Raw genomic sequence first — 20266 nt, 5'->3', positions numbered from 1 at the left:
ATGCTTGAGGAAAAGATTTGGGAGGATTAGGGCAGGGCAGCATTGAGACCAGTGCCTGGTCTCATTTCAGTTTTACCTGCAGTGACACCCCCTCAGTTCCTTGAATTAGGTCTTTGCATCTCGCTTCAAAATTACACCAAATTTCAGACTGACCCTAGGACGTGATCCCTTTTATCGCTTGCAAACAGCTACGTTTCGATGGTGCTAGAAGCTATACTGGCGTCTGAAATAGCATAAACGTGTTGCTTAGGGAATGTGGGGCTTTTTTTTTTTTTTAACCCTTCTGAATTAAAAAAAGAAAAAGAAGAAAGACTCTTTCATCAAGGAAAACTTTGTTTTTCTAAACTCCAACGACCAAACAGGTTACAATGGAGTCTTTGTAAGTGAAACCTCAAACCTCAGCTGGGCTTATGCGCCCCCGCCAGGTCCTCCCCCGCGCAGGAGGCGGGAGGCGCTGCATGCTTTGGGAAACTGCTGAAACGCTGATGGCAGCCAGGGCCACCCGGTTCCATCCTGGAGCCGCCTGCACCGCTAGCAGGACTCGGGGTTTAGCGCAGCTACGGTGGGCTGGAGGAGCGGGAGAGGGAGCCTGCCTGGATTCCCGCCTTTTCCAGCAAGGCCTGCTCTTGACAGTGACCAGGAGGTGGGGCGGGGGAGGGGTGAGGTGGGGGAAGTAAGAAGCAATAACAGGCTAAGAATTAAACCTCGGTCTCGAGTCACCTATTACCTTCAGCGCCAGAACCTGCAGAGGGGAGGATCCAGGTGGGGGAGGAGCCCCCTTCCTAGACCAGGGGTCATCTAGGGCTCTGGACTTCGATAAGACTCGCAGCAGGTGCTCGAGGCTGGAGGAAGCGCGGGTCTAAGAGCCCTGGGGATGCTCCGCGCCTTCCTCATAGCTCCGCCGACCGCTGCGCCCCCACCTGTCCTCGTGTGCGCTTGAAAAATGCAAACACTTCCTGTCCCCAACTTACCTCGTCAGTGGTCTGGCTGGGCTGGAGAAGAAAAGATGGGGAGAAAGTGAGAAAAGCACCCCCTCAAACTCGCTCGCAACTTACTTGAGCCGCGCACAAGCAGAGCCCTGACAGCAGCAGCCCCAGTGCCCCGCGGTCCCGCGCAGTCCTGGCCATGCCCGCCGCCCTCCGCTAATCCCTTGGCCTGGCTCTGCAGCCTGCTTCCCCTCTAGGCTTCCAGACCCGCCACTAGCATAGGTGGCACTTCGTCCCTGCAGGAAAAGCACCCCCGGGAGTAGCGGTTGCCAAGGTGTACAGGCCCGGGAGGCGCACGTTCCCCCTGTTTATGAATGGCCCCGGAGAGGGTCCTGGGATTGGAGGAGAGCTAGGGGGCAGGGGAGGACGGATAGAATGACAACAGTCGCCCTTAACCCCTTCCCTGCCGCCGCACAGGCAAGGCCTGAACACGCAGCTCCGCCTCCATCCCATCCACCCCAGTGCAGCTTCTTGGTGTCCTCGGAGCCTTCCCGGGTGGCCTATGCCAGTGTTGCCCAGTAGACCTCAAGTGGTCTTGGATATGTTTGAGAGTGAGGGAGGAGGGTCCATAAGCTGCCAAAGGGAGAACCACACACCCGCAGGTGGTTTCTACCTGCCAGGCTGCAGGTGGTTTCTATTCACCAGGTCGAAAGTATGACCTGTGCTTCCCTAATATTTCTCTAGTCAGTACAGCAAAGCACAGGCTGTCTTAGGGAAAGAGAGTGGGGAGGAGGGGTGCTGGGGAGGTGGCAAGATAGGAAAGTGGTGAGGTGGAGAGCTGGGTAGAAGTGGCCTTTGCAGGTAGTCAGGGGACTCACCGTTATTCTGGCTGGCAGCTCATGGCAAGTTTCTCTCCTGGGCCGCAGGGGGTCACAATGGATCAGCATCCATTGAAGTTCAAACTGGAGAAAGGTAGTAGACAGTCAGGTAAGGTTTTCTGGATGACTGAAGCTGGTCATTCAAGAGAGAGATAAGTTTGTACCTGCGGTCTAATTGTTAAATAATTGGAAATCAACTAGAACTAGTTGAGCACACTGGACCAGGACTCTTGCTTTTCCTTGAATATGAGTTTTCTAATGAAAATGGGTTGGAAGCCTTTCACAAGTTTCTCTGATTATTAGGTATAGATGTCTTTAGCTTTGAATTATTTCAGCATACCCCTAGCCTGCAAATAGACCACCAGCACTGACTTTCTATTTCTGCTCTGATGACAATCTCAAGAAGTAGATTCTATTAAAATGAGATTCAGAGAGAACAGAAACTGTCCAAGTCACAAACCAATAAGTGTCAGAGTCTGGGTTGAAACCCAGGGCTATTGAACTCTACAGGGAATATATGCTCTAAGATTTTAGACAGGAGCTTAAAGACAGACAGAAAAAAAAAAGCGGCAATCAGAAGGACAAGTAGAAGAAAAAAGATCTAGTCTTGGAAAAAATTTGCACACTGGAGAAGACACTCTCCATGGAGTGATCACAGCTTAAAATGGAAATTTAAGGACTGAAGATGAAGGTAGTGAGAAGGAAATATAAGACTCAGGAGAAAAAGATTTAAAATATTTAATTTTATATAATCTTATTCATTGGTTGAAGAGATGTAAATTTCTAGACACTTGAAATCCAAATGTGTCCTGATAACTTCTTACATTGTTAGCAGGTGTTACAGGATAAAAAAGAGGGTAACAGGAAACAGAGCTAGGAAAGTGTTGCCAGGTCTGAATCTGAAAAGATCCTCAGGTAACAAGGCAAAAAAATTAAAATGTCATATCCCATAGGAAGCCTATAGCCATGCACCATGCTGGCATCTCTTAATTAAGGAAGCTTTCTGGCTAGGCATTTCAAATTGGATCAATATTTCTTTGTCATTGATGTTATCAAATGTCTGGGTAACCGTCCAGGTCCTAAATCTAAGCATTACTTCTTTTCTTTCGTGCAGTAGAGATTTCCATGTCATCCCACCTGCCAAACGGATTCTAGAGCTCCTAAATCTAGAGTGAAATTACATGCTTTTTGTTCACTGTTTTGGAATCATCCAGAGTTGAGATCACTGGACAGAAGATCAAAATTGGAGAGACAATGAAGAGTGAAGTCCTTCCTTCCTATCCACAGAGGAAGGGAAAGATTAACAAAAGGAAGTTTTGGCTAACCAGAAAACTTATACCTTTTGTTTAGATAGTTCATTAAAGTTACTTATTGCAAATGTGAAGTAATTCATTAAACTGTTTTCTCAAATATGTAATTCTCTCTGGATAAACTGGTATACCCGTTTAAATATGCGAGCTGCAATTGTGGCACAGGATAATGAGGAAATGAAATGTAATTCATCTGTGCATACAGGCTGGGTTGTTCAGAGTGCCACATATGATCAAGAGTTTCTGAACACATCTGCGCATCCACATAAACACCACCTACGCACTAATAATCATCTATACAACAACCATTTTTTGGCATGAAATATGAATTCCAATTTGCATGCTAATTATTTTGAAGGAAGATTGGCAGAGTACCTTGGTAAAAGTCACTTTCGTTATACATGTAAAATGCTGATTTTCACACATTTCTCATTTTCGTACCTGGAATCATTCTTCTCTTTGAATAATTTAGTCCTTTTGGCTGGTGTGAGTGCAGTGGTGTTTACAACTAATTTAGTCCTTTAGTCAACATTTGTGATGTCACAATAGAAGTCAAACACCAAGGAAACATTCTAGTGAAACCAAATATATTCCCCTCTCCACACTGGGTTTATAATTTGCAGGACAAGAAAAATACAAATAAATAAATAAATAAATAAGTTTGTTTTAAATCTACTAAACAGAACATAAAATGCCCTAGCAAAGCCATCCTTCTCAACATAAAATGTTATTCAATTATTTTCTTTTTTTTTAAGACGAAGTCTTGCTCTGTCACCAGGTTGGAGTGCAGTGGCGCAATCTTGGCTCACTACAACCTCCACCTCCTGGGTTCAGGCGATTCTTCTGCCTCAGCCTCCTGAGTAGCTGGGACTACAGGAGCATGCCACCACACCCAGCTATTTTTGTATTTTTAGTAGAGACAGGATTTCACCATGTTGGCCAGGATGGACTCGATCTCTTGACATCTTGATCCACCCGCCGTGGCCTCCCAAAGTGCTGGGATTATAGGTGTGAGTCACCACATCTGGCCTATTCAATTATTTTCTATAGGACAATGTAAAGGTATAATTCAATCCTCAAGGTTACAATAATGGTCAGCTGACAACACATTTAAGCAAGGAATTTTGGCCCCAACTCTCTGTTCTTTTACCACGGTTAATGATTTCTACTTATTTTGCCAGGTTGTTAAGAAAGATTAATAAGGTATTTAAGCCCTTCATAAGAACTAAACAAAAACTAACTGCAGACAACTATCTTTTCCTCCTGAGAGAAAATGCTAATGACTATGAAACTTGGCTCAATGTTAATGAGATTGGCACAAGGTTTGATTTTTGCAAACTGAATTATGATTAAATTTTACAACTATAAAACACCAAAAAAACTAGCTCTTTAATAGGACAGATGTTTCATTAAGCTTTTGTTTTCAGTGACAACAAAGATTTAAAGGAACACTTGTATTCTCAGATCTCATCTTTCCTTTCACTTTATGACCAAATGTTTGTTAATACCATCATAAAAGACCTCCTCCAAGTGAAGCTTCCTGATTACTGAGCAGGAGGCTCTCAGCTGCCTCAAAATTAGAAAATTTCCTAATTCTATGTAGACTAAACCATGCTTATCTCTTCAAAACCAGCTGGTAGCCACCCATCTCACACAGTGTGAAAGCCAAAGTACTAACACAATTTCTCAACCACATCTCCATTATGTTACCTCTCCAGCCTCAATACCTCCTTTCTCAGTCTCATTCCAGCCACACTGGCTGCCAGGGGGTTCTCAGACATCACACACCTACACCAGACCCTTTTCCACTCACTGTTCTCTTTTCCTGGAATCCTCCTCCCCCAGATATCTGGATGCTAATTCTCTCAACTCCTTCAGGTTTCTGCCAAAATATTTTCCTCTCAATGAGGCCCTTCACTCAAGGCACTCCAATATCCTGCTTCATTTTTCCCCATAGCATTTATGACCACCTGGCATACTCTACATATACTCATGTATTTATAGTGTCTGTCTCCTCTCCCCAGAATGTAAGCGACATTGGAGCATTAATTTCGTCTGCTTTCACCACCACATAAAATAAGGCCTATACCTTAGCAGATGTTTAATACATAGTTACTGAATATTAATGAATGAGTACACAGAGATGGATAAGAAATATAGTGAAGAAACAATTGATAGTATTTGCCTTTCTGGTTTGATCATGATTTGTGGCAGTTCCCTTCCTCTGTCTGTGTTCTAGTTTCTTCATGATAAACTGAGAGGTTGGGATTAGATGCAAAGTTTCCTCCAGCTCTGAAAGCCTATGATTCTACTGACACCACATTGTAACCAAACAAACTAACCAAGCAGAGATTAACATAAACAAAGATTTCTTTATGGTCTTAGCCCATGTACATTTTTTATAGAAATAAAAAAAACTAATAGCACACTGATTTTTTTTATTGCAACACTATGGGCACAGTTGAGGTCAATAAAAAAATTCAGTGTTTTTAGCTTTCTGTTAAAAGCAAGTTTGATCATTATTCAGTTTTTATTCTAGCTATCCACAGCCCCTACTTCCAATCATGGCTTCTACTGTGTCACCAGCTCCAGTTCTGTGTTTCCTCATTTCATTGCCACCTAGTGGAAAACCCAGCTGAGGTTGTTAATATGGTCTACAATGCAGCAGGCTGAGTTTCATCTCCAAAATATAAAATAAAATTGTTTTGACAGCACTCAAAAACGTTTTAATTAAATCAAAGTTTTATAAAAATATTTCCTATCAATATGTATAGAAAATATTGCCATTTTTTCTTTTTAATTTAATTTTTACTTCCAACTGAAAGAGTATTTGTAAAAGATGTACTTGTCAAAAACAACTTAATAAGCAAACTTAATAGTTTCATGCATAATAGATAGTATGCATTTCCTAAATTACTAAAAACACAACTTTCCAATAGTATTTCTCAAATATCAGAAATAATATTAATCACAACCTCACAATTTATTTTTCCCATGTTATAATTCATGAAACTTATATTGTTTTTACATGTGGAAGTTAGTGTGATTCAATTCTGTGGATGGAGAAAAGTACATATAGCTTTTCCAACAACAGTTTTGCCAGCTCTCCTCTGAATCTAGTGAAAATAAACACAGAGCCACACATTTGATAATATACTTTTTAAAGCAGTGAGTCTGTCCGATTAATCACATTCCATGTTGGCTTCTTTGGAATATGCACAGGTAAAAAAAAAAATGGTTTGAGCCATATGTTTGTTAAGCCACATAAACTTTTATCCTCCCTCAAACAAGCCCAGACTCCCAGCATATATCTCTGAAAAGGGAGAAAGGCCAACTTTGTTTTCTAATAGAGCTGTACCAAATAATTCTCCTAGGCTATCATGCTGACAACAAACAATAAAGAACCTGTCATAAAATAACATGTTTTTATGGTAGGCTGCCAGGAAACCAAGCTTTGCAGTGGGATAAATGGCACCATCCGAAAATATTGGCACACAGGAGAATAAAATATATGGGATTTATTGTTTTAAAATCAAACTAACAATGTATTACAGCAGTGCATTGGGAAAAAATATAAAATGCTCTGAGCCCACTAAATAACCATGAATGATGAGAAGATGTTTGAGATGTAGACCACGTGAACAGCTATATCACAAGCTTATGAAAACCTTTTGAAATTGGCTTTCTTTTTCAACTTAGAAAAGAAGGGGACAAAAGATAGGATAGGCAGGGGGAAAACAGCAAACAAGTACCATATAAGTGACTCTTTTAGCATCAGTGATCTATCAAATGTTGTTTTCAATTGCATTTTTTTAATGAAGTTCCTAGGGCTACTTTTTGACATCTGATAATCCCTTTAGAAGGAATATTTTGCTTTTGATTTATTTACTAAAGAAAAGCAAGGGTTGACGCTGAAAAAAATTATTCAATTAATGTAGAGTGTCAAAGATTAGAATGAATTCAATTCCATAAAGGAAAATGTAAAACTACACTTTTTCTTATTGTTTTTATGGTATTTTTGTGCTATTTCATTTTAATTTAAAATTTTGAACACAGTAATATTGAATATTTGTGTCTTCAAGTTGAGAGAATGGTGACCTATCAGTACAGTTCTTCTACCTCTCAGAATATGTACATACCACTACCCATCACTCTCTAAGTCCTCTAAGGGACAGGTAGTCATTGTTCATCTTCAGCAATTGTCAGCAACTTCAGATTTCAACCAAATTGGTGAGAAGTCTAAGAAAATAGGCCATAAAATTAAAACAAGGGGCTAAGGACAACTCATGGACACACAGGCTTTGTCTGTGGGCTTCTATGAGTGTTTGACTACCTTCAGTTTTGAAAAATAAGGAACAATGTGGGAACACTAACAAACCTTGAAAACGGAAGAACTGATACACATGGGAATTTCCAAACGAGTGTCCGTCTGTCTGGGGCATTGTACCTTGTCTTCTCCTGGATGATGTTTTCATCACCAGGACTCCTTTCAGACATCAAATCCCTTAGGAAACATCCCTGGCCCCCACTGTCATGCCTCCCTGCTTTTATCTGAGTGAGGAGATTTATTTTCTGTGTGTTTCTTGGCATGCAGCACTGGCCACTATCATGGTACTTATCATGCTATATTGTGATGATCCTTTACTTGTCTCAACTCCTTATTCTCAATAGACTGAAGAAAAAGTCTGTGATTTAATTCTCTTTGTATACCCAATATTTACACACTCAATGAAAGTTTACTATGTAAATAAGCAAGGTGGATTAAAGTCTGAGGACATGTTTTATACTGTACAAATTTCCCACTTTTTAAAAATTTATTTGGTTTTTCCTGCAAAGTAAATTCTAAAGGCAAATCACAAATGCCTTTCAAAGTAAGAATAATGAGATTCTTTATAAGGAAAAATATGGGGTTGCATGCATTTTTCTTTATCCCAAAGGAAAGCTAGTTGGCATAGCAGAAGATAAGGTAGATTAGAAATATTGTGCCTAGCACTATTTCTTACAAGTGAATAGATCTGTGTGAGTTCACTTCCTCAGCTGAGAAATGGAGATAATGCTATCTGTACTTTCTATCTTACAAGGTTGTTGCAAGAATCAAATAAGTTAATGGGAATAAAAGCATTTTGTTCTAATTCTTTATCTTATATAAAATGAAGTTTGAGAAATACATTTTGGTGAGAAGTTTGAGCTTCACGTTATCACTTCCAGTTGTTAAATGTGGACAGGATTGTTTTGGCTTATAACGTTGATCCAGTTTAGCTGCCATTGTCACTGTCACACTTCCGCCATCATCAGCCAGTATGGAATGTTAATGGGCTATTAGGCTCAAGTCTTTTTTGTGTTTCCTGATAAGGGAGTCAGAATTCAGTCTGAAGGAAGATACTTGTACATGCCTATTTCAAGTATTTTTTAACATTGGCTATGGTATACTGATTTAGAAAAGCTTCTTGGAGGACCAGAAGCTCAATGTAAAGCCAGCTGCCAGGTTTCTGGTTGCACTCCTGCATGTGGTAGAATAAAATAGAAAGTAATTGGTACTAACTGGTCTCCATTGTGATGAACGAATAGAGTTGGCAGAAAAATCTACAATCAGTTCTGACATTATTGGCAAGGCTATAGGATAATGAGGTAATAGTGAGACTTCAGTTTACTGCTCTGGCAATAAGACAATTTAATAGCATCTTAGCTCACAGAATTTATGTTATAAAGACTTAAGTTTCTTTAATCCCATGAATAAATAAATAAATGTTTAAAATACTTGATTGATGTTTGTAATAGTGAGGAGGTAACTTAAGTATCTTCCCCTTCACCCATGGCCCGGAAATGAACAGCTACTTGCAGAAATTCAGTGTTGTCTGAGAACCTTTCCAGTGTCATTGCAAAGATCTTGCTGCACAGAATTTCAAGATGGCACAACAGTAGTCCAAACGGCTTTCTAACCCAGCCACTTGAGGTGTGATAACTCATTAGATGAAGAAATACTTTCTCAAGAGTCTACAAGCCAGAGAAGTAATATGGCAGTTACAAATTGCTTCCTGTCCATCACAGAATATAGAAATTTCACACTACCCTTCACACTAATCACAATTCTTCCCTTGAAAACAAGTTATTTGAACAATTCCATTACTGAGATCCCTGATAACCTTTTATTATTTGGAGACGTGCACAGAAACAATTTGAAATCATTGTATCACCCTGCTACACTCCATGATATGGGTTTTGTGACTAGAATTTAACAGCTCCATGCTAGTATGAGAGAAAGAGAGGTTGGCATCAATGGTTTATGTATTGAGCTCTAAATCCTTTGTTTCCTTCAAAAGAACACTTGTCCTGTAAGATACATTTTCTAAATTCCTATCATAATATTATAAAACATCCTTTTAAAGCATTGCTCAGTTAAAGTATAATAATTCAAAATGATAGAACTATCTGGTACTAGTTGGCACAATTATTGTGTCAACATATAATTCCTTACATTTATATCTGGGGATCTCTGCAGCAAAATCATGAACAGAGCTCTAAAATCCTTCACTTCTACCACACATCATGCAAGACCTACTTCTAAATAAATCCACATCATGCATCTATATAACTTTCATTCTTGCTGACCAGACATCTTATGGCTTTCTACCCTCATCTCTCACCACTCTGAGGATGGTATCTCACCCTCCTCTCTCCCTCTCTCTCCCTCCCTCTCTCTCTCTCTCACACACACACACACACACACACACACACACACTTTTTCATATATATATATATATCATCCAAATCAGTGAGTCCCTAGGCCTTTGAATGTGGTCTACTTATTCTCTTTTTCCCTTAATGGTGTTTCCCTCAGCTAGAATGTACTTTCTCCTCCCTTTTTGCCAATCCAAATCGTTTCATTTCAAAGTTCATTGCTTCCAAGAAGCATAGGATTCTTGACTAACTGAATCTGTCACCCACCTCAACTTTACTTTGAAGATTCTCATTAGTTATGTGTACACAATATGCGCCACATTAGTATGGCTTTCTTTCTAAGTTGCCTCAGAAAGACTCTGGGTGCGCTAGGTGGGCATGTAACACTTTCCAGCTTTAAGCTCCCCGAGACCAGAAGCTATCTACCTAACTTCCTCTGATTCCAAATTCCATCCAGGACAGGCTACACTCAGCTGATTATCAAAGATGCTTGAGATATTCATTTTTACCAATTTAGTTTTGCTTTCATCTGCCATAGTGTGTGGTTTTATACTTACTGGAACAGAAACTTGAGGATTATCTGCAAGTTTTCCCAGCACGGCAAAGCCATCGGTGTCAATTGGGCCTCTTGGCTTTATAGGTAAAGATTCAATCCTGTTGCAGTCAACAAAAAGAGTAGCACTACTCCTCTCCACGCCAATCATGATCTTATGCCACTGGGAATCAAACAAGGAGGGCAAATTTGAAAAAGCTGCTGTTTGGAGACTTCCATCCAGTCCCTTGTATGAAAATGCAACAGATTGTGTTTGGCCATTAATCTTTATGCCAACTTGTTCCTTCCCAGAGGAATCCTGAATCTGCCAAATGTTCCAGTTCTTTTTGAGTGTGCTTCCAGTCATTCGAAACGTCGTCAAGAAGGAGTATTCTTCAGGCAGTCCACTGGGATATAAATTCCTGAGTAAAATTTTTAAATGGTAAATATGAATCTTGTTTCCTGTACCCATATGTATTGACCATATTCCCTTTTGAGGCTGCAGTGTAAAAAACTATGTACCGTTTGTTCTTTCATGACTGTTCATAAAGACCTTTACAGAAGTTCAATCGTTCGTGTGCATTCATGGTCCATCTTAAAATACACATTTTGAAAACACTCTCCCTCATGGCTAAGGAAGGTTCCCAATGCCACATAATCCCAACAATATTACTATTTATACTACCCAAAGAGCTACTGTTCAGCAATTTCATCTCAGCCAAAAAATACATTCTTGCAAAGTTCTTGGCAACATTTCATTCACAAGTGAGAGAGGGGATCATTAGGAATGTAAATCAGCAGTACTAGCTTATGAAATGATTTAATTAAAGCAGCTAGCAGCTTCTAATTTTTTTTTATTTTAAAGTAACATGTTAAGATTATTTGTTATTTCCATAATTGCTTGTGTATTCACTCCACAATTATATCCCAGACCCATATAAGTATTTTGAGAATCAGTAACTGAGGACTTCAGGAGCATCTTCACACTGAGGATGTTTGTCTTTTTTTAGGGAGTTCAAATTATGATGTTAAAGTAGCAGTTTGTCACACTGGATGTGTGACAAGGGAAAAGTGACCAATTCTTACTTCTCTACTACAACTCAATTGTTGCTTTTTTTTTTTTTTTTTTTTTTAAGATGGAGTCTTACTTTGTTGTCCAGGCTGGAGTGCAATGGCGCCATCTGAGCTCACTGCAACCTCCACCTCCCAGGTTCAAGCAATTCTCCTGCCTCAGCCTCCCAATTAGTTAGCATTACAGGTGCCCACCACCATGCCTGGCTTATCTTTTGTATTTTTAGTAGAGACGGGGTTTCACCATGTCGGTCAGGCTGGTCTCAAACTCCTGACCTCAGGTGATCTGCCTGCCTCAGCCTCCCAAAGTGCTGGGATTACAAGTGTGAGCCACTGCGTCCGGCCCAGTTGTTCCTTAATCTGCCAACTAAGTCTGTATCATTGCTAACTCCTTTACTGCTTTAAATGGTAGAATAAAACCAGTAGTGTCCCTGAGGCATCTCTACCCTATACAGAGACTGTGGTCTGGACCTGCACCAGCTACCTGGATATTCTTCTGCTGAAGCCAAGCTGCTAAAAGCTGAAGACTGAACTGTAAAAATCAGCATGTTAAATGTAAGCATCATCTTTCAAGGACTTGAACATTATGTCTTTTTACATTTCTCCTTCTAAGCATAGAAAAATTCCTAAGCAAGGAAGAAATGTTAGGCAAACTAAATGCTAATGAATTTTCTGTGCTAAACAATAAAAGTTTTATATTTTTGAGAACAGTTATGGACCAGGACCCAGAATCCCAAATAACTTTCCTTCAAGTCAAATTCTTGTTATGTAGCTCTCTTTAACTTGCTAAGATCTTCTATCTTTACTATGATTTTAATTATAAAACTTTATTATGTCTTATAACAACATAAACAAATCAACTTCTTTCTATGCAAGTATTTTTATAAGCCTTCAATAAAATGGGTCATCTATCTCAACAAATTTTATCACTTTGTTAGTTTTCTAAAGATAACAAAAAGATTAAACTTTTCATCTGAATACTCTTTCATCATAAAAGTATTTTTTTAACCATTACTTTGTAATATGACTGGTTTGTATTTAGGGTGCACGATGAATAATTTTATCCATACACATTTTTTTCACTGGTGATGTGTATTATTCACATTGCAAAGTTTTCAGTTCACTGCCTATGTTTTATATCCATCAAGTGTACATTTTAAAATATGCAATATGGAGCTAAAGAAAAAATTATATGAGAACCATTTACTGACTTTTTTCCCCTATATGCAACTGTCTACTACATCACTCCAGATATTTGTTTTTAATATATTTCCTGTTTATCTATCAGTTTGTCACATTTTCTTTGACTTTATATCTTTCAGAATTACATCTATTCCAGAATAACCTCTAGAAAAAAAGCTAAGATTCACTATTCACAATAAAATGCACTGAGTATTGTATACTTATAAAACCTTATGAAAGTTTGTACATCTTACCTAACTTACCTCAATAAATTTGGAGCTGGGAGATAGTTTTCAAGTTTTACTCAATTGTGAAATTGGGCAAGTGTCCATTTAAATTATAAATAGATTATTTTTAATTAATGATTGGGATTTAACCAGATGCTTAAATAATTTATTTTCTTATTTTTGTCCAAGATAGTTATTGTTGAAGGATGAGGTTTTTTAAAAGGACAATAAAATCTAATGCTTCTTCTTCTCTTCCTTAAGCATTATTTTTCCAGGCTTCAAAAATAACCTAATCTGTGTTATCTATATATCTGTCTACAGATACACTGAACAAAACTGTAGAATATAATCAGTTCCCTTAAAAAATCTATTTTGTTTCAATTCTGGGAATCCCAGTAATGTGTTTAGGTGGCTCTTGTGAAAATACATCCTGGGGTTAACTGAGGGAGTTCTCCCAATTTGTCTTTCATTCAATCTTTCCCACTCAATGAAGAGATTATGTTAAAGGTAGGAAAGGACATAATGTCTTAATATATCTCTGACTTGGTGTATGTAATGCCAAAAACTAAAAAAAGAAAATAATTAACTTAAAATGATGGAGGGTAGGTTTGAGATGGCTAAATGAATACCTCATTTATAGATACGTTGTTAAACTAATGGTATCTGTCTCTTTCTCTCCGTATATATGAAGATAATATATGTGTGTGAATATGTGTAGAAATAATCTAGATTATCCTGTTATTGATCACTGATCTTTTTATTTTTATTTTTATTTTTATTTTTTTTTGCATGATACAGATCACTGATCTTTTAAACTAGGCTAGCATAGTATGTCAATACAGTAAGAAGAGAAAATTCATTTTGGTATTTATACTAATAAAACATATATGTATTTGTATATACCTAAGACCACTTAAAAGTCTCACAAGTTTAATTTATGGAAGAGTCAGTCCCATTGTCTTTTCTTGGAATACCTGAAATTCTGTTCTTGCAAATATGCTATGCACATCAGTAAGTAAACTTGACAGCATGCATAATTTAAAATAAGCTGTACCTATAAATGATTTATTTCATTGTATTACAGCCTTCAAAGAGTACCTTAAATAAAGAATCATAAGGGTTTGAATGAAAGATTAAATAGTCTTTGGACCTTGAAACATTTATTTATGACCTTAACCCAAGAAAAGACTGTGTTTTTAAGGAAAATAAACATAACATGTTTGTTAGTGGGAGTTGAGAGTGTAAAACGATTATGCCTAAAATAAGGAATAAAAAGCAACAACAACAACAACAAAAAAAAAGTATCTGTCTCTTAAGTCTTTCAAAAATAGAAAAGATAAATAAGGATAAATTGTGACTCTTTCCCATCAGTTCCATATACCGTAATATTTTCCTCCTACAAAGATCCTGCTAATAGTTTATTTCACTGTCTGGGAGCCTATGTTCCCCAGCACAGAAAGTCCCTTTATACCAACATTGTCTACATCCTGCATGGCCGAGAGCAATTCCCATCCCTAGTCTCCTTGTCACCTGGCTTTTGAATTAGCAGGACTTGGAGGGCAGATTGTAAAGAAAGGATCCTCTAAGGAGAAAAGACTTTCATATCCATGCATTCTTTCCTTCTAGTGCTCTTCACCACTAATAATAAACACTTACCCAATACCAGCGTGGATTGGGTTCTTCAAGCACTCTCCAGTTATAAACACCTACTCTGCATAGCAACCTTATGACATAGTTATTATTCCTAATTTTAAACTGAGGGAACTGAAGTAAAGATAGTCTAAGTACTTTCCCAAGAATAAACTTTACTTGGAATTCCACGTCTCAGTCCTCTAACTTTCCTTCTTCTCTTTTTATTCTCTACTTTCTCTTCCTAATTTCTTCCTCCTTCTTTCCTTATCTTGTAATAAGGCTTGACAGTAAAACAAGATTTTTCAGTCTTTATGGGAGCAGGGAGTCAAGGGTAGCAAATGTGAGGCATTAGATATAGCCTGGGTACACTATTTAGTGATAGCTCTAGGCATTTCGAGAAAAGCAACAACGAAGTTGAGCAGGAGGTAAGGAAGCCACGTGGCAGCACATTGATCAATCTCTGAACTTAAGATTTAATGACAGTACCTCAAATCTTAGAAGAGAAAATCAGGTCAGCACTGAGGACCTCATGTTTTGCTTAATTATTTAAGAAAGAAAAAACTGAATTTGTAAAGCTTATTTAGCAGCACAACTGGCACTTTCATACATGAAAAGAAATTATGAGGAAGAAAACAGTGAGTGTCACTGTTATCATGTTCTTAATCTTTCCAGATGTGAATGGTTTTCCAGAGTCAGTATGGAGTAGTGGTTAGAAGTACAACCTTTGCAACCATTCTGCCTGGGATTCAGTCCTTCCAGCATGTTCCAACCCACTCACCTTATGCAAGTAAATTAAACTTTTGGGGATCCCTGATTTAAGAAAAAAAGTTAATAATGCGCCTATATCACAGGATTGTGATGAGAATGAGATTATTGTTAATTAGTAAATTTATAGAAAGAGCTCATATAATGTACTATTATTGTATTATGCAATAATATATAGTATGTTCAAAACATGAATTTCTAGCTGTAATCTGGTACTATTATATCAGATTGTTCTAATTTGTTCAATTTTTTTATATACGTTGAGTTTATATATTATTTTATTGTTCTAATTAATCATTACTTACCTTTACACCTTAATTTCTATTGAAGTCCTAATTGTCTCATTTATCTACTAAAGGAATCTTAATTCTAGCTTTTTTACATTGTGCTAAAGCATATAATAATTATCATAATCATAAATAAGGTATTTAGGTGATATCAAAACTAAATTGCCGAGATTCATTCACAATGATGACAGGACTCAACACTTATACACTAAAGTACCTCAGTTATAAATAAAGAGCAAAAGGCTTAGTTCCAGAGAAAGAAATCAGTGAAGTGCAGGATTTGATGTTGTTAGTATTACTATCATTGTTTCTATTAAAATTATTTTAGTTTTGCTTTGGTTTGATGTCTGCCAGGAGCCAAGCAGTGGACGTGTGGCTCTATTTCAGCACCAGGACACTTGAACAGCACCATTGTGAGTCTTCTAACCACTCTGTGGCTCCTAGTTAAATTTATGCTTACCCTCTGGCACTTTTCACAGAGGGTCCTTTCAGTCAAAACCAGACAAATTATAGAAAAACAGAAAGCAAGGTAATAAGAACATGTCCTGAATCAATGTATAATAGTCTCAGTGATGCTTTTTCCTGGAATGGAAAGTAAATTACATACTGAAAACATGAAATGCAGTATTCAGGCACTGAAGACAGGTAGGTAAATAAATTTCTTCATCTTTAAATACAATTATAATCCAAGAAACATTGATCATAAGAAAACCCTAACATTGGATAGCTATCCATTTTAATGCATTTGAGTCAGATAATTAGATTAAAATATTTTTGATAGATTACCTAGTTGGAATCCTGAAGTCTACATTATTTCCCAACTTGTAAGCCACCTGCAATGTAGCTGATCCCACTACTCTCTGGATAGCTCTTCTAGATGCTGCTTTATCTACCTGGAACTGAGAGATCAGATCAAACCCTACAGAATGGGAATACAAAATGAAAAGTCTAAAATGAGATTGGTTTTATTCCTTTCCGCAACTTTCCCAAATAAAAAAATATATATATCAGGCTTATAGAAAGCATGCATTTTCAATGGGCTACATTGCTACTCACCTGGTAAGTCATCTTGGCCAATCCTGATCTTAGGACAGAGTTCATTTTCATCATTAGAATTGGAATTGGCAGGGAATCCTGCAAAAGAGATAGCATGTCATTCTACTTCATCCACTCTAAAGATTTCAGGATGTATCAACAATAATAAATATTTAAAATTCAATGTTATACCAGCTTGCTTAGAGGTAGCATGTTTGGCTTTACCTCCATGCATCTATGATTATAATCCATCCACCTGCAACTCATCCTGGAAGGAGTGGATGCAAGGCACAAAGTTTCTCTAATAATCTGTGCTGGAAAATGTTCGTTTTGGAGAGGTTAGGCATTTGTTCCTTTTGAAACCAAAGCTGAATGGTGTCCTGAATGGCACAGGGTCAGAAGTCTGTTTGGAAAATTTCTGGTGGTTTGGGCTAGAAAATATTCCTTAAACACCACAAATATTAGGATTCCAATATTGAGATTCCAGAGCCAATCTTGGTCCAGTTCAGAGGGGCTTCTGGAGAGTAGAGTTCTTAGGAATCTTTGTCAGATATAGGGGCCTGGGGAAGTCTTGAGATTCACTAATCCTAAATAAAATATAGAGGATGCATTTGATTTCATAAATTCATTCTAAGAGATCAAATAAAGGTCCCTACTAAATTACTCCTAACATCTTAGAACTGGGAAGAGTAAAAAGAAGAAGAAAATAATCATGAGAAGGATTAAATCCTCAATTTGATAAGAAATCATAGAATGGAAATTGTGTTCTCCTTACACAAATGGAAGGTCAAGGGAAGAGAGTTTTTCACCACCACGGAAGGCTTCTTGGAAATATCTAACCAAGTGCCTTGCTAAGATTCATCTGACAACAGAGATGCTCTAGAATTCAGAAAAAGTATTATTAACGTGCAAATCATGGGCCTGGCGCCATGGCTCACGCCTGTAATCCTAGCACTTTGGGAGGCTGAGGCAGGCGGATCACCTGAGGTCCGAAGTTCAAGACCAGCCTGACCAACATGGTGAAAGCCTGTCTCTACTAAAAATATAAAAAATTAGCCAGGCGTGGTGGCACATGCCTGCAGTTCCAGCTACTCGGGAGGCTGAGGTAGAAGAATCACTTGAACCTGGGAGGCAGAGGTTGCAGTGAGCCGAGATCACGTCACTGCATTCCAGCCTAGGTGACAGAGTGAGACTTTATCTCAAAAAAATAAAAATAAAAATACAAAAAGCATGGGCTTAACCATCATGGTACATCAAACATGCTCTTTATACTGTCCTCACCCCAAATTGTTAAGGTCCATCCATCCATCAATCTATTTATTTATTCATCCATGTATTCACTCAACATTAACCAATCACCATCTGTCCTAGGCACTGCACTAGGCACTGCAGCACACAGATTAGCCTTCCTGCCAACTGTGATTACTGGCAGGACTTACTTTCCATACCCAGCATTGACCATGGAAAACCAGCCAGTAGTGTATCCCCAGGCCCCAAAGGTGGATTGAAGAGTGAGGGTGTGAAGGACCACGGATGCCTCACTCAGTCTTCAGTCAGCCACAACCCTGCCTGATCATTTCTGGGAATAAGTAACCTTTGAAAGTCTAGGAACTATGGCCCTTACTGGGGCGACGCTTGACAGCTGCAGATGCCCAGGGTTCCAGGAAACTGCACACAAAGAAGAAAACTGGAATTTTCCTGAAGAAGAGAGAAGAAAAGTGACTCAAACAGGAGTCCCTGCAGATGGGAACTACTTTCATATTTTCAAACCTGGTAAAACCTAATTAATATAAGGTGATCAAATCTAGTATAGTTTATTTATTTTTTCATTTCTTTTTCTGTTCTTTTTTTTTTTTTTTTTTTTTTAGATGGAGTCTCACTCTGTCGCCCACACTGGAGTGCCATGGCGCAATCTTGGCTCACTGCAACCTCCAACTCCCGGGTTCAAGCGATTCTCCTGCTTCAGCCTCCTGAGTAACTGGGATTACAGGCATGTGCCACCACGCCCAGCTACTTTTTCTATTTGTAGTAGAGACAGGGTTTCACCATGGTGGTCAGTCTGGTCTCGAACTCCTGACCTCATGATTCGCCCACCTCGGCCTCCCAAAGTGCTGGGATTACAGGCGTGAGCCACCGCACCTGGCCTTCATTTTTACTTTGAAACCCTACTGAGAGATGTAAGGAACTCATGTTTCCAGCCCCCACTGTCCCTGTTGTTTTATTGATCTCACTTTCTCGATATTTACCTGTCTCACTGTTTTGGTACCTATTTCTTTGTCTCTGGTTTCTTTCATCTTTGATTTTCTTTCTCTCCTTTTCTGTGATTATCACTTTCTCTCCCTTCCTCTGTCTCTCTTTTTTTGCGTCTCTCTTTGGTTTCTCACGCTTACTCTCTCATCAGTCTCTCTTTCTGTCTCTCACCTTGCGGCTCACCTACTCTCATCCTACCACTGCTACAAAAATACAGACCCTTGCTTCTGAGGACCCCCCAGCCCCATCTCCCCACCACTCTTTCCAGGGTTATTGTCTTACCAGCAAGTCTTCATTTTCCCAGTTGATTTTCTTTGTTTGCCAACAGTCCCTATGAAGAAGGGGTTGGAAGGGAGTCACTGTCCCCTCACTACCCCTTCACTGTCACCCTAGGACTATGAGTTCTGGGCCCAGCCTTGGTCCCTCCTGCCCCGGTGAGGGCTAAAAGCAAAGGGAGAGAACCAGAGGAATCTCGTGACACTTTAAACTGAAGCAAAGGAAAGGGGTGGAGAGAAGCCGTGCTGTAAGCCCAGGCCTAGGGGTGTGTCCTCAAAGCTAACAAGGTTACACTGAAGGAGGGATTTACAGGGGAATGTTTGTTGAAAAGAAAAAAATTAAATCAGGATGTGGAGAAATTCACCAGAAAGATCCAGGCAAGGTGCTATAGGAACACAGTAGATGCTCTTAGATCTGCTATAGGAGTACAATGGCAGCTTTCAGAACTGCTATAGGAATACAGTGGAAGCTTTCAGAGGGCTGAGGTTCCAGTAAAAATGTGCCCACTGGGAGGTGGAGGTGTAGAAACTATGGGAGCCTTGGTGCCCAATCAAACTAGGTTTCAATCCCTGTTTATTCTGAAGCTTACTAGTTGTGTGTCCTTGAGAGAGTTACTTCACCTTTCTGTAACTAGATGCCTTAATTGTAAAACAGATTGAAAATACTTACATTAAAACAATGGTTTTGAGAATTAAATGAGGTATCAAAGGCAGAGGGTCTAACACCCAACAATCATTATTTGTCATCGTCCTCATAGCTAACACTTCATTATGTGCCTCCCTCTGTTGAAAATGCTCAAGGCTTAATGCCACTGAATTCTCACAACAACATTATAAGGTCAGGCTGAAGTTACCCTTATTCTCCAAATAAGAAAGTTGAGGAACCAGAAAATGAAGTAACTTTTTCAAAGTGCCATGCCTATTACTAAATACACATTCTCTCTCTCTACCTCAGGGCTGGAAATCCTGATAAAATGTAATATTAAGCCCCCTAGTTGTTGTTTCTTCTTAAACTCTGAGATTACCAGAGTTGAGCAGAGGACACTGTATCTGGAAAGAAACAACATATTATCCTCCATTAACAAGGTGACAGCAAGTTACAAGGAGCACAAGCCTAGAGAGATACATGTTATCAGCATCGCTATCACACATATCATGCCCTCTCTCCAGAACCTGAACATCTCAGGAGAATTCCCAAGAGCCCCCACATCACCCACC

General features: G+C 38.9%; 1 protein-coding gene across 2 annotated transcripts in view; it reads right to left on the bottom strand.

Annotated features, from left to right (window-relative positions):
* Window positions 1–19228, bottom strand: part of COL9A1 (collagen type IX alpha 1 chain) — an 86735-nt gene extending 67507 nt beyond the window's left edge. Inside the window, exons 1-7 of one of the 2 annotated variants that reach the window (XM_023230286.2) lie at window positions 19056–19228; window positions 18148–18221; window positions 16545–16622; window positions 16275–16407; window positions 10350–10746; window positions 1805–1888; window positions 972–992 (exon numbers count right to left, since the gene is read on the bottom strand). In XM_023230286.2, the coding sequence (XP_023086054.1) occupies window positions 972–992; window positions 1805–1888; window positions 10350–10746; window positions 16275–16407; window positions 16545–16622; window positions 18148–18221; window positions 19056–19069 (801 nt within the window). In that variant the 5' untranslated portion in view covers window positions 19070–19228. Of the gene's footprint in view, window positions 1–971; window positions 993–1055; window positions 1273–1804; window positions 1889–10349; window positions 10747–16274; window positions 16408–16544; window positions 16623–18147; window positions 18222–19055 lie in introns of those variants that run through there. The other variant, XM_023230287.2, reaches the window with a different exon arrangement.
* Window positions 19229–20266: the final 1038 nt, after the last annotated feature.

The sequence above is a fragment of the Piliocolobus tephrosceles genome, chromosome 5, assembly GCF_002776525.5.
Source record: "Piliocolobus tephrosceles isolate RC106 chromosome 5, ASM277652v3, whole genome shotgun sequence".
NCBI lineage: Eukaryota > Metazoa > Chordata > Mammalia > Primates > Cercopithecidae > Piliocolobus > Piliocolobus tephrosceles.
Note: the sequence above shows the minus strand (reverse complement) of the source record. Positions and strands in the feature narration are given on the sequence as shown.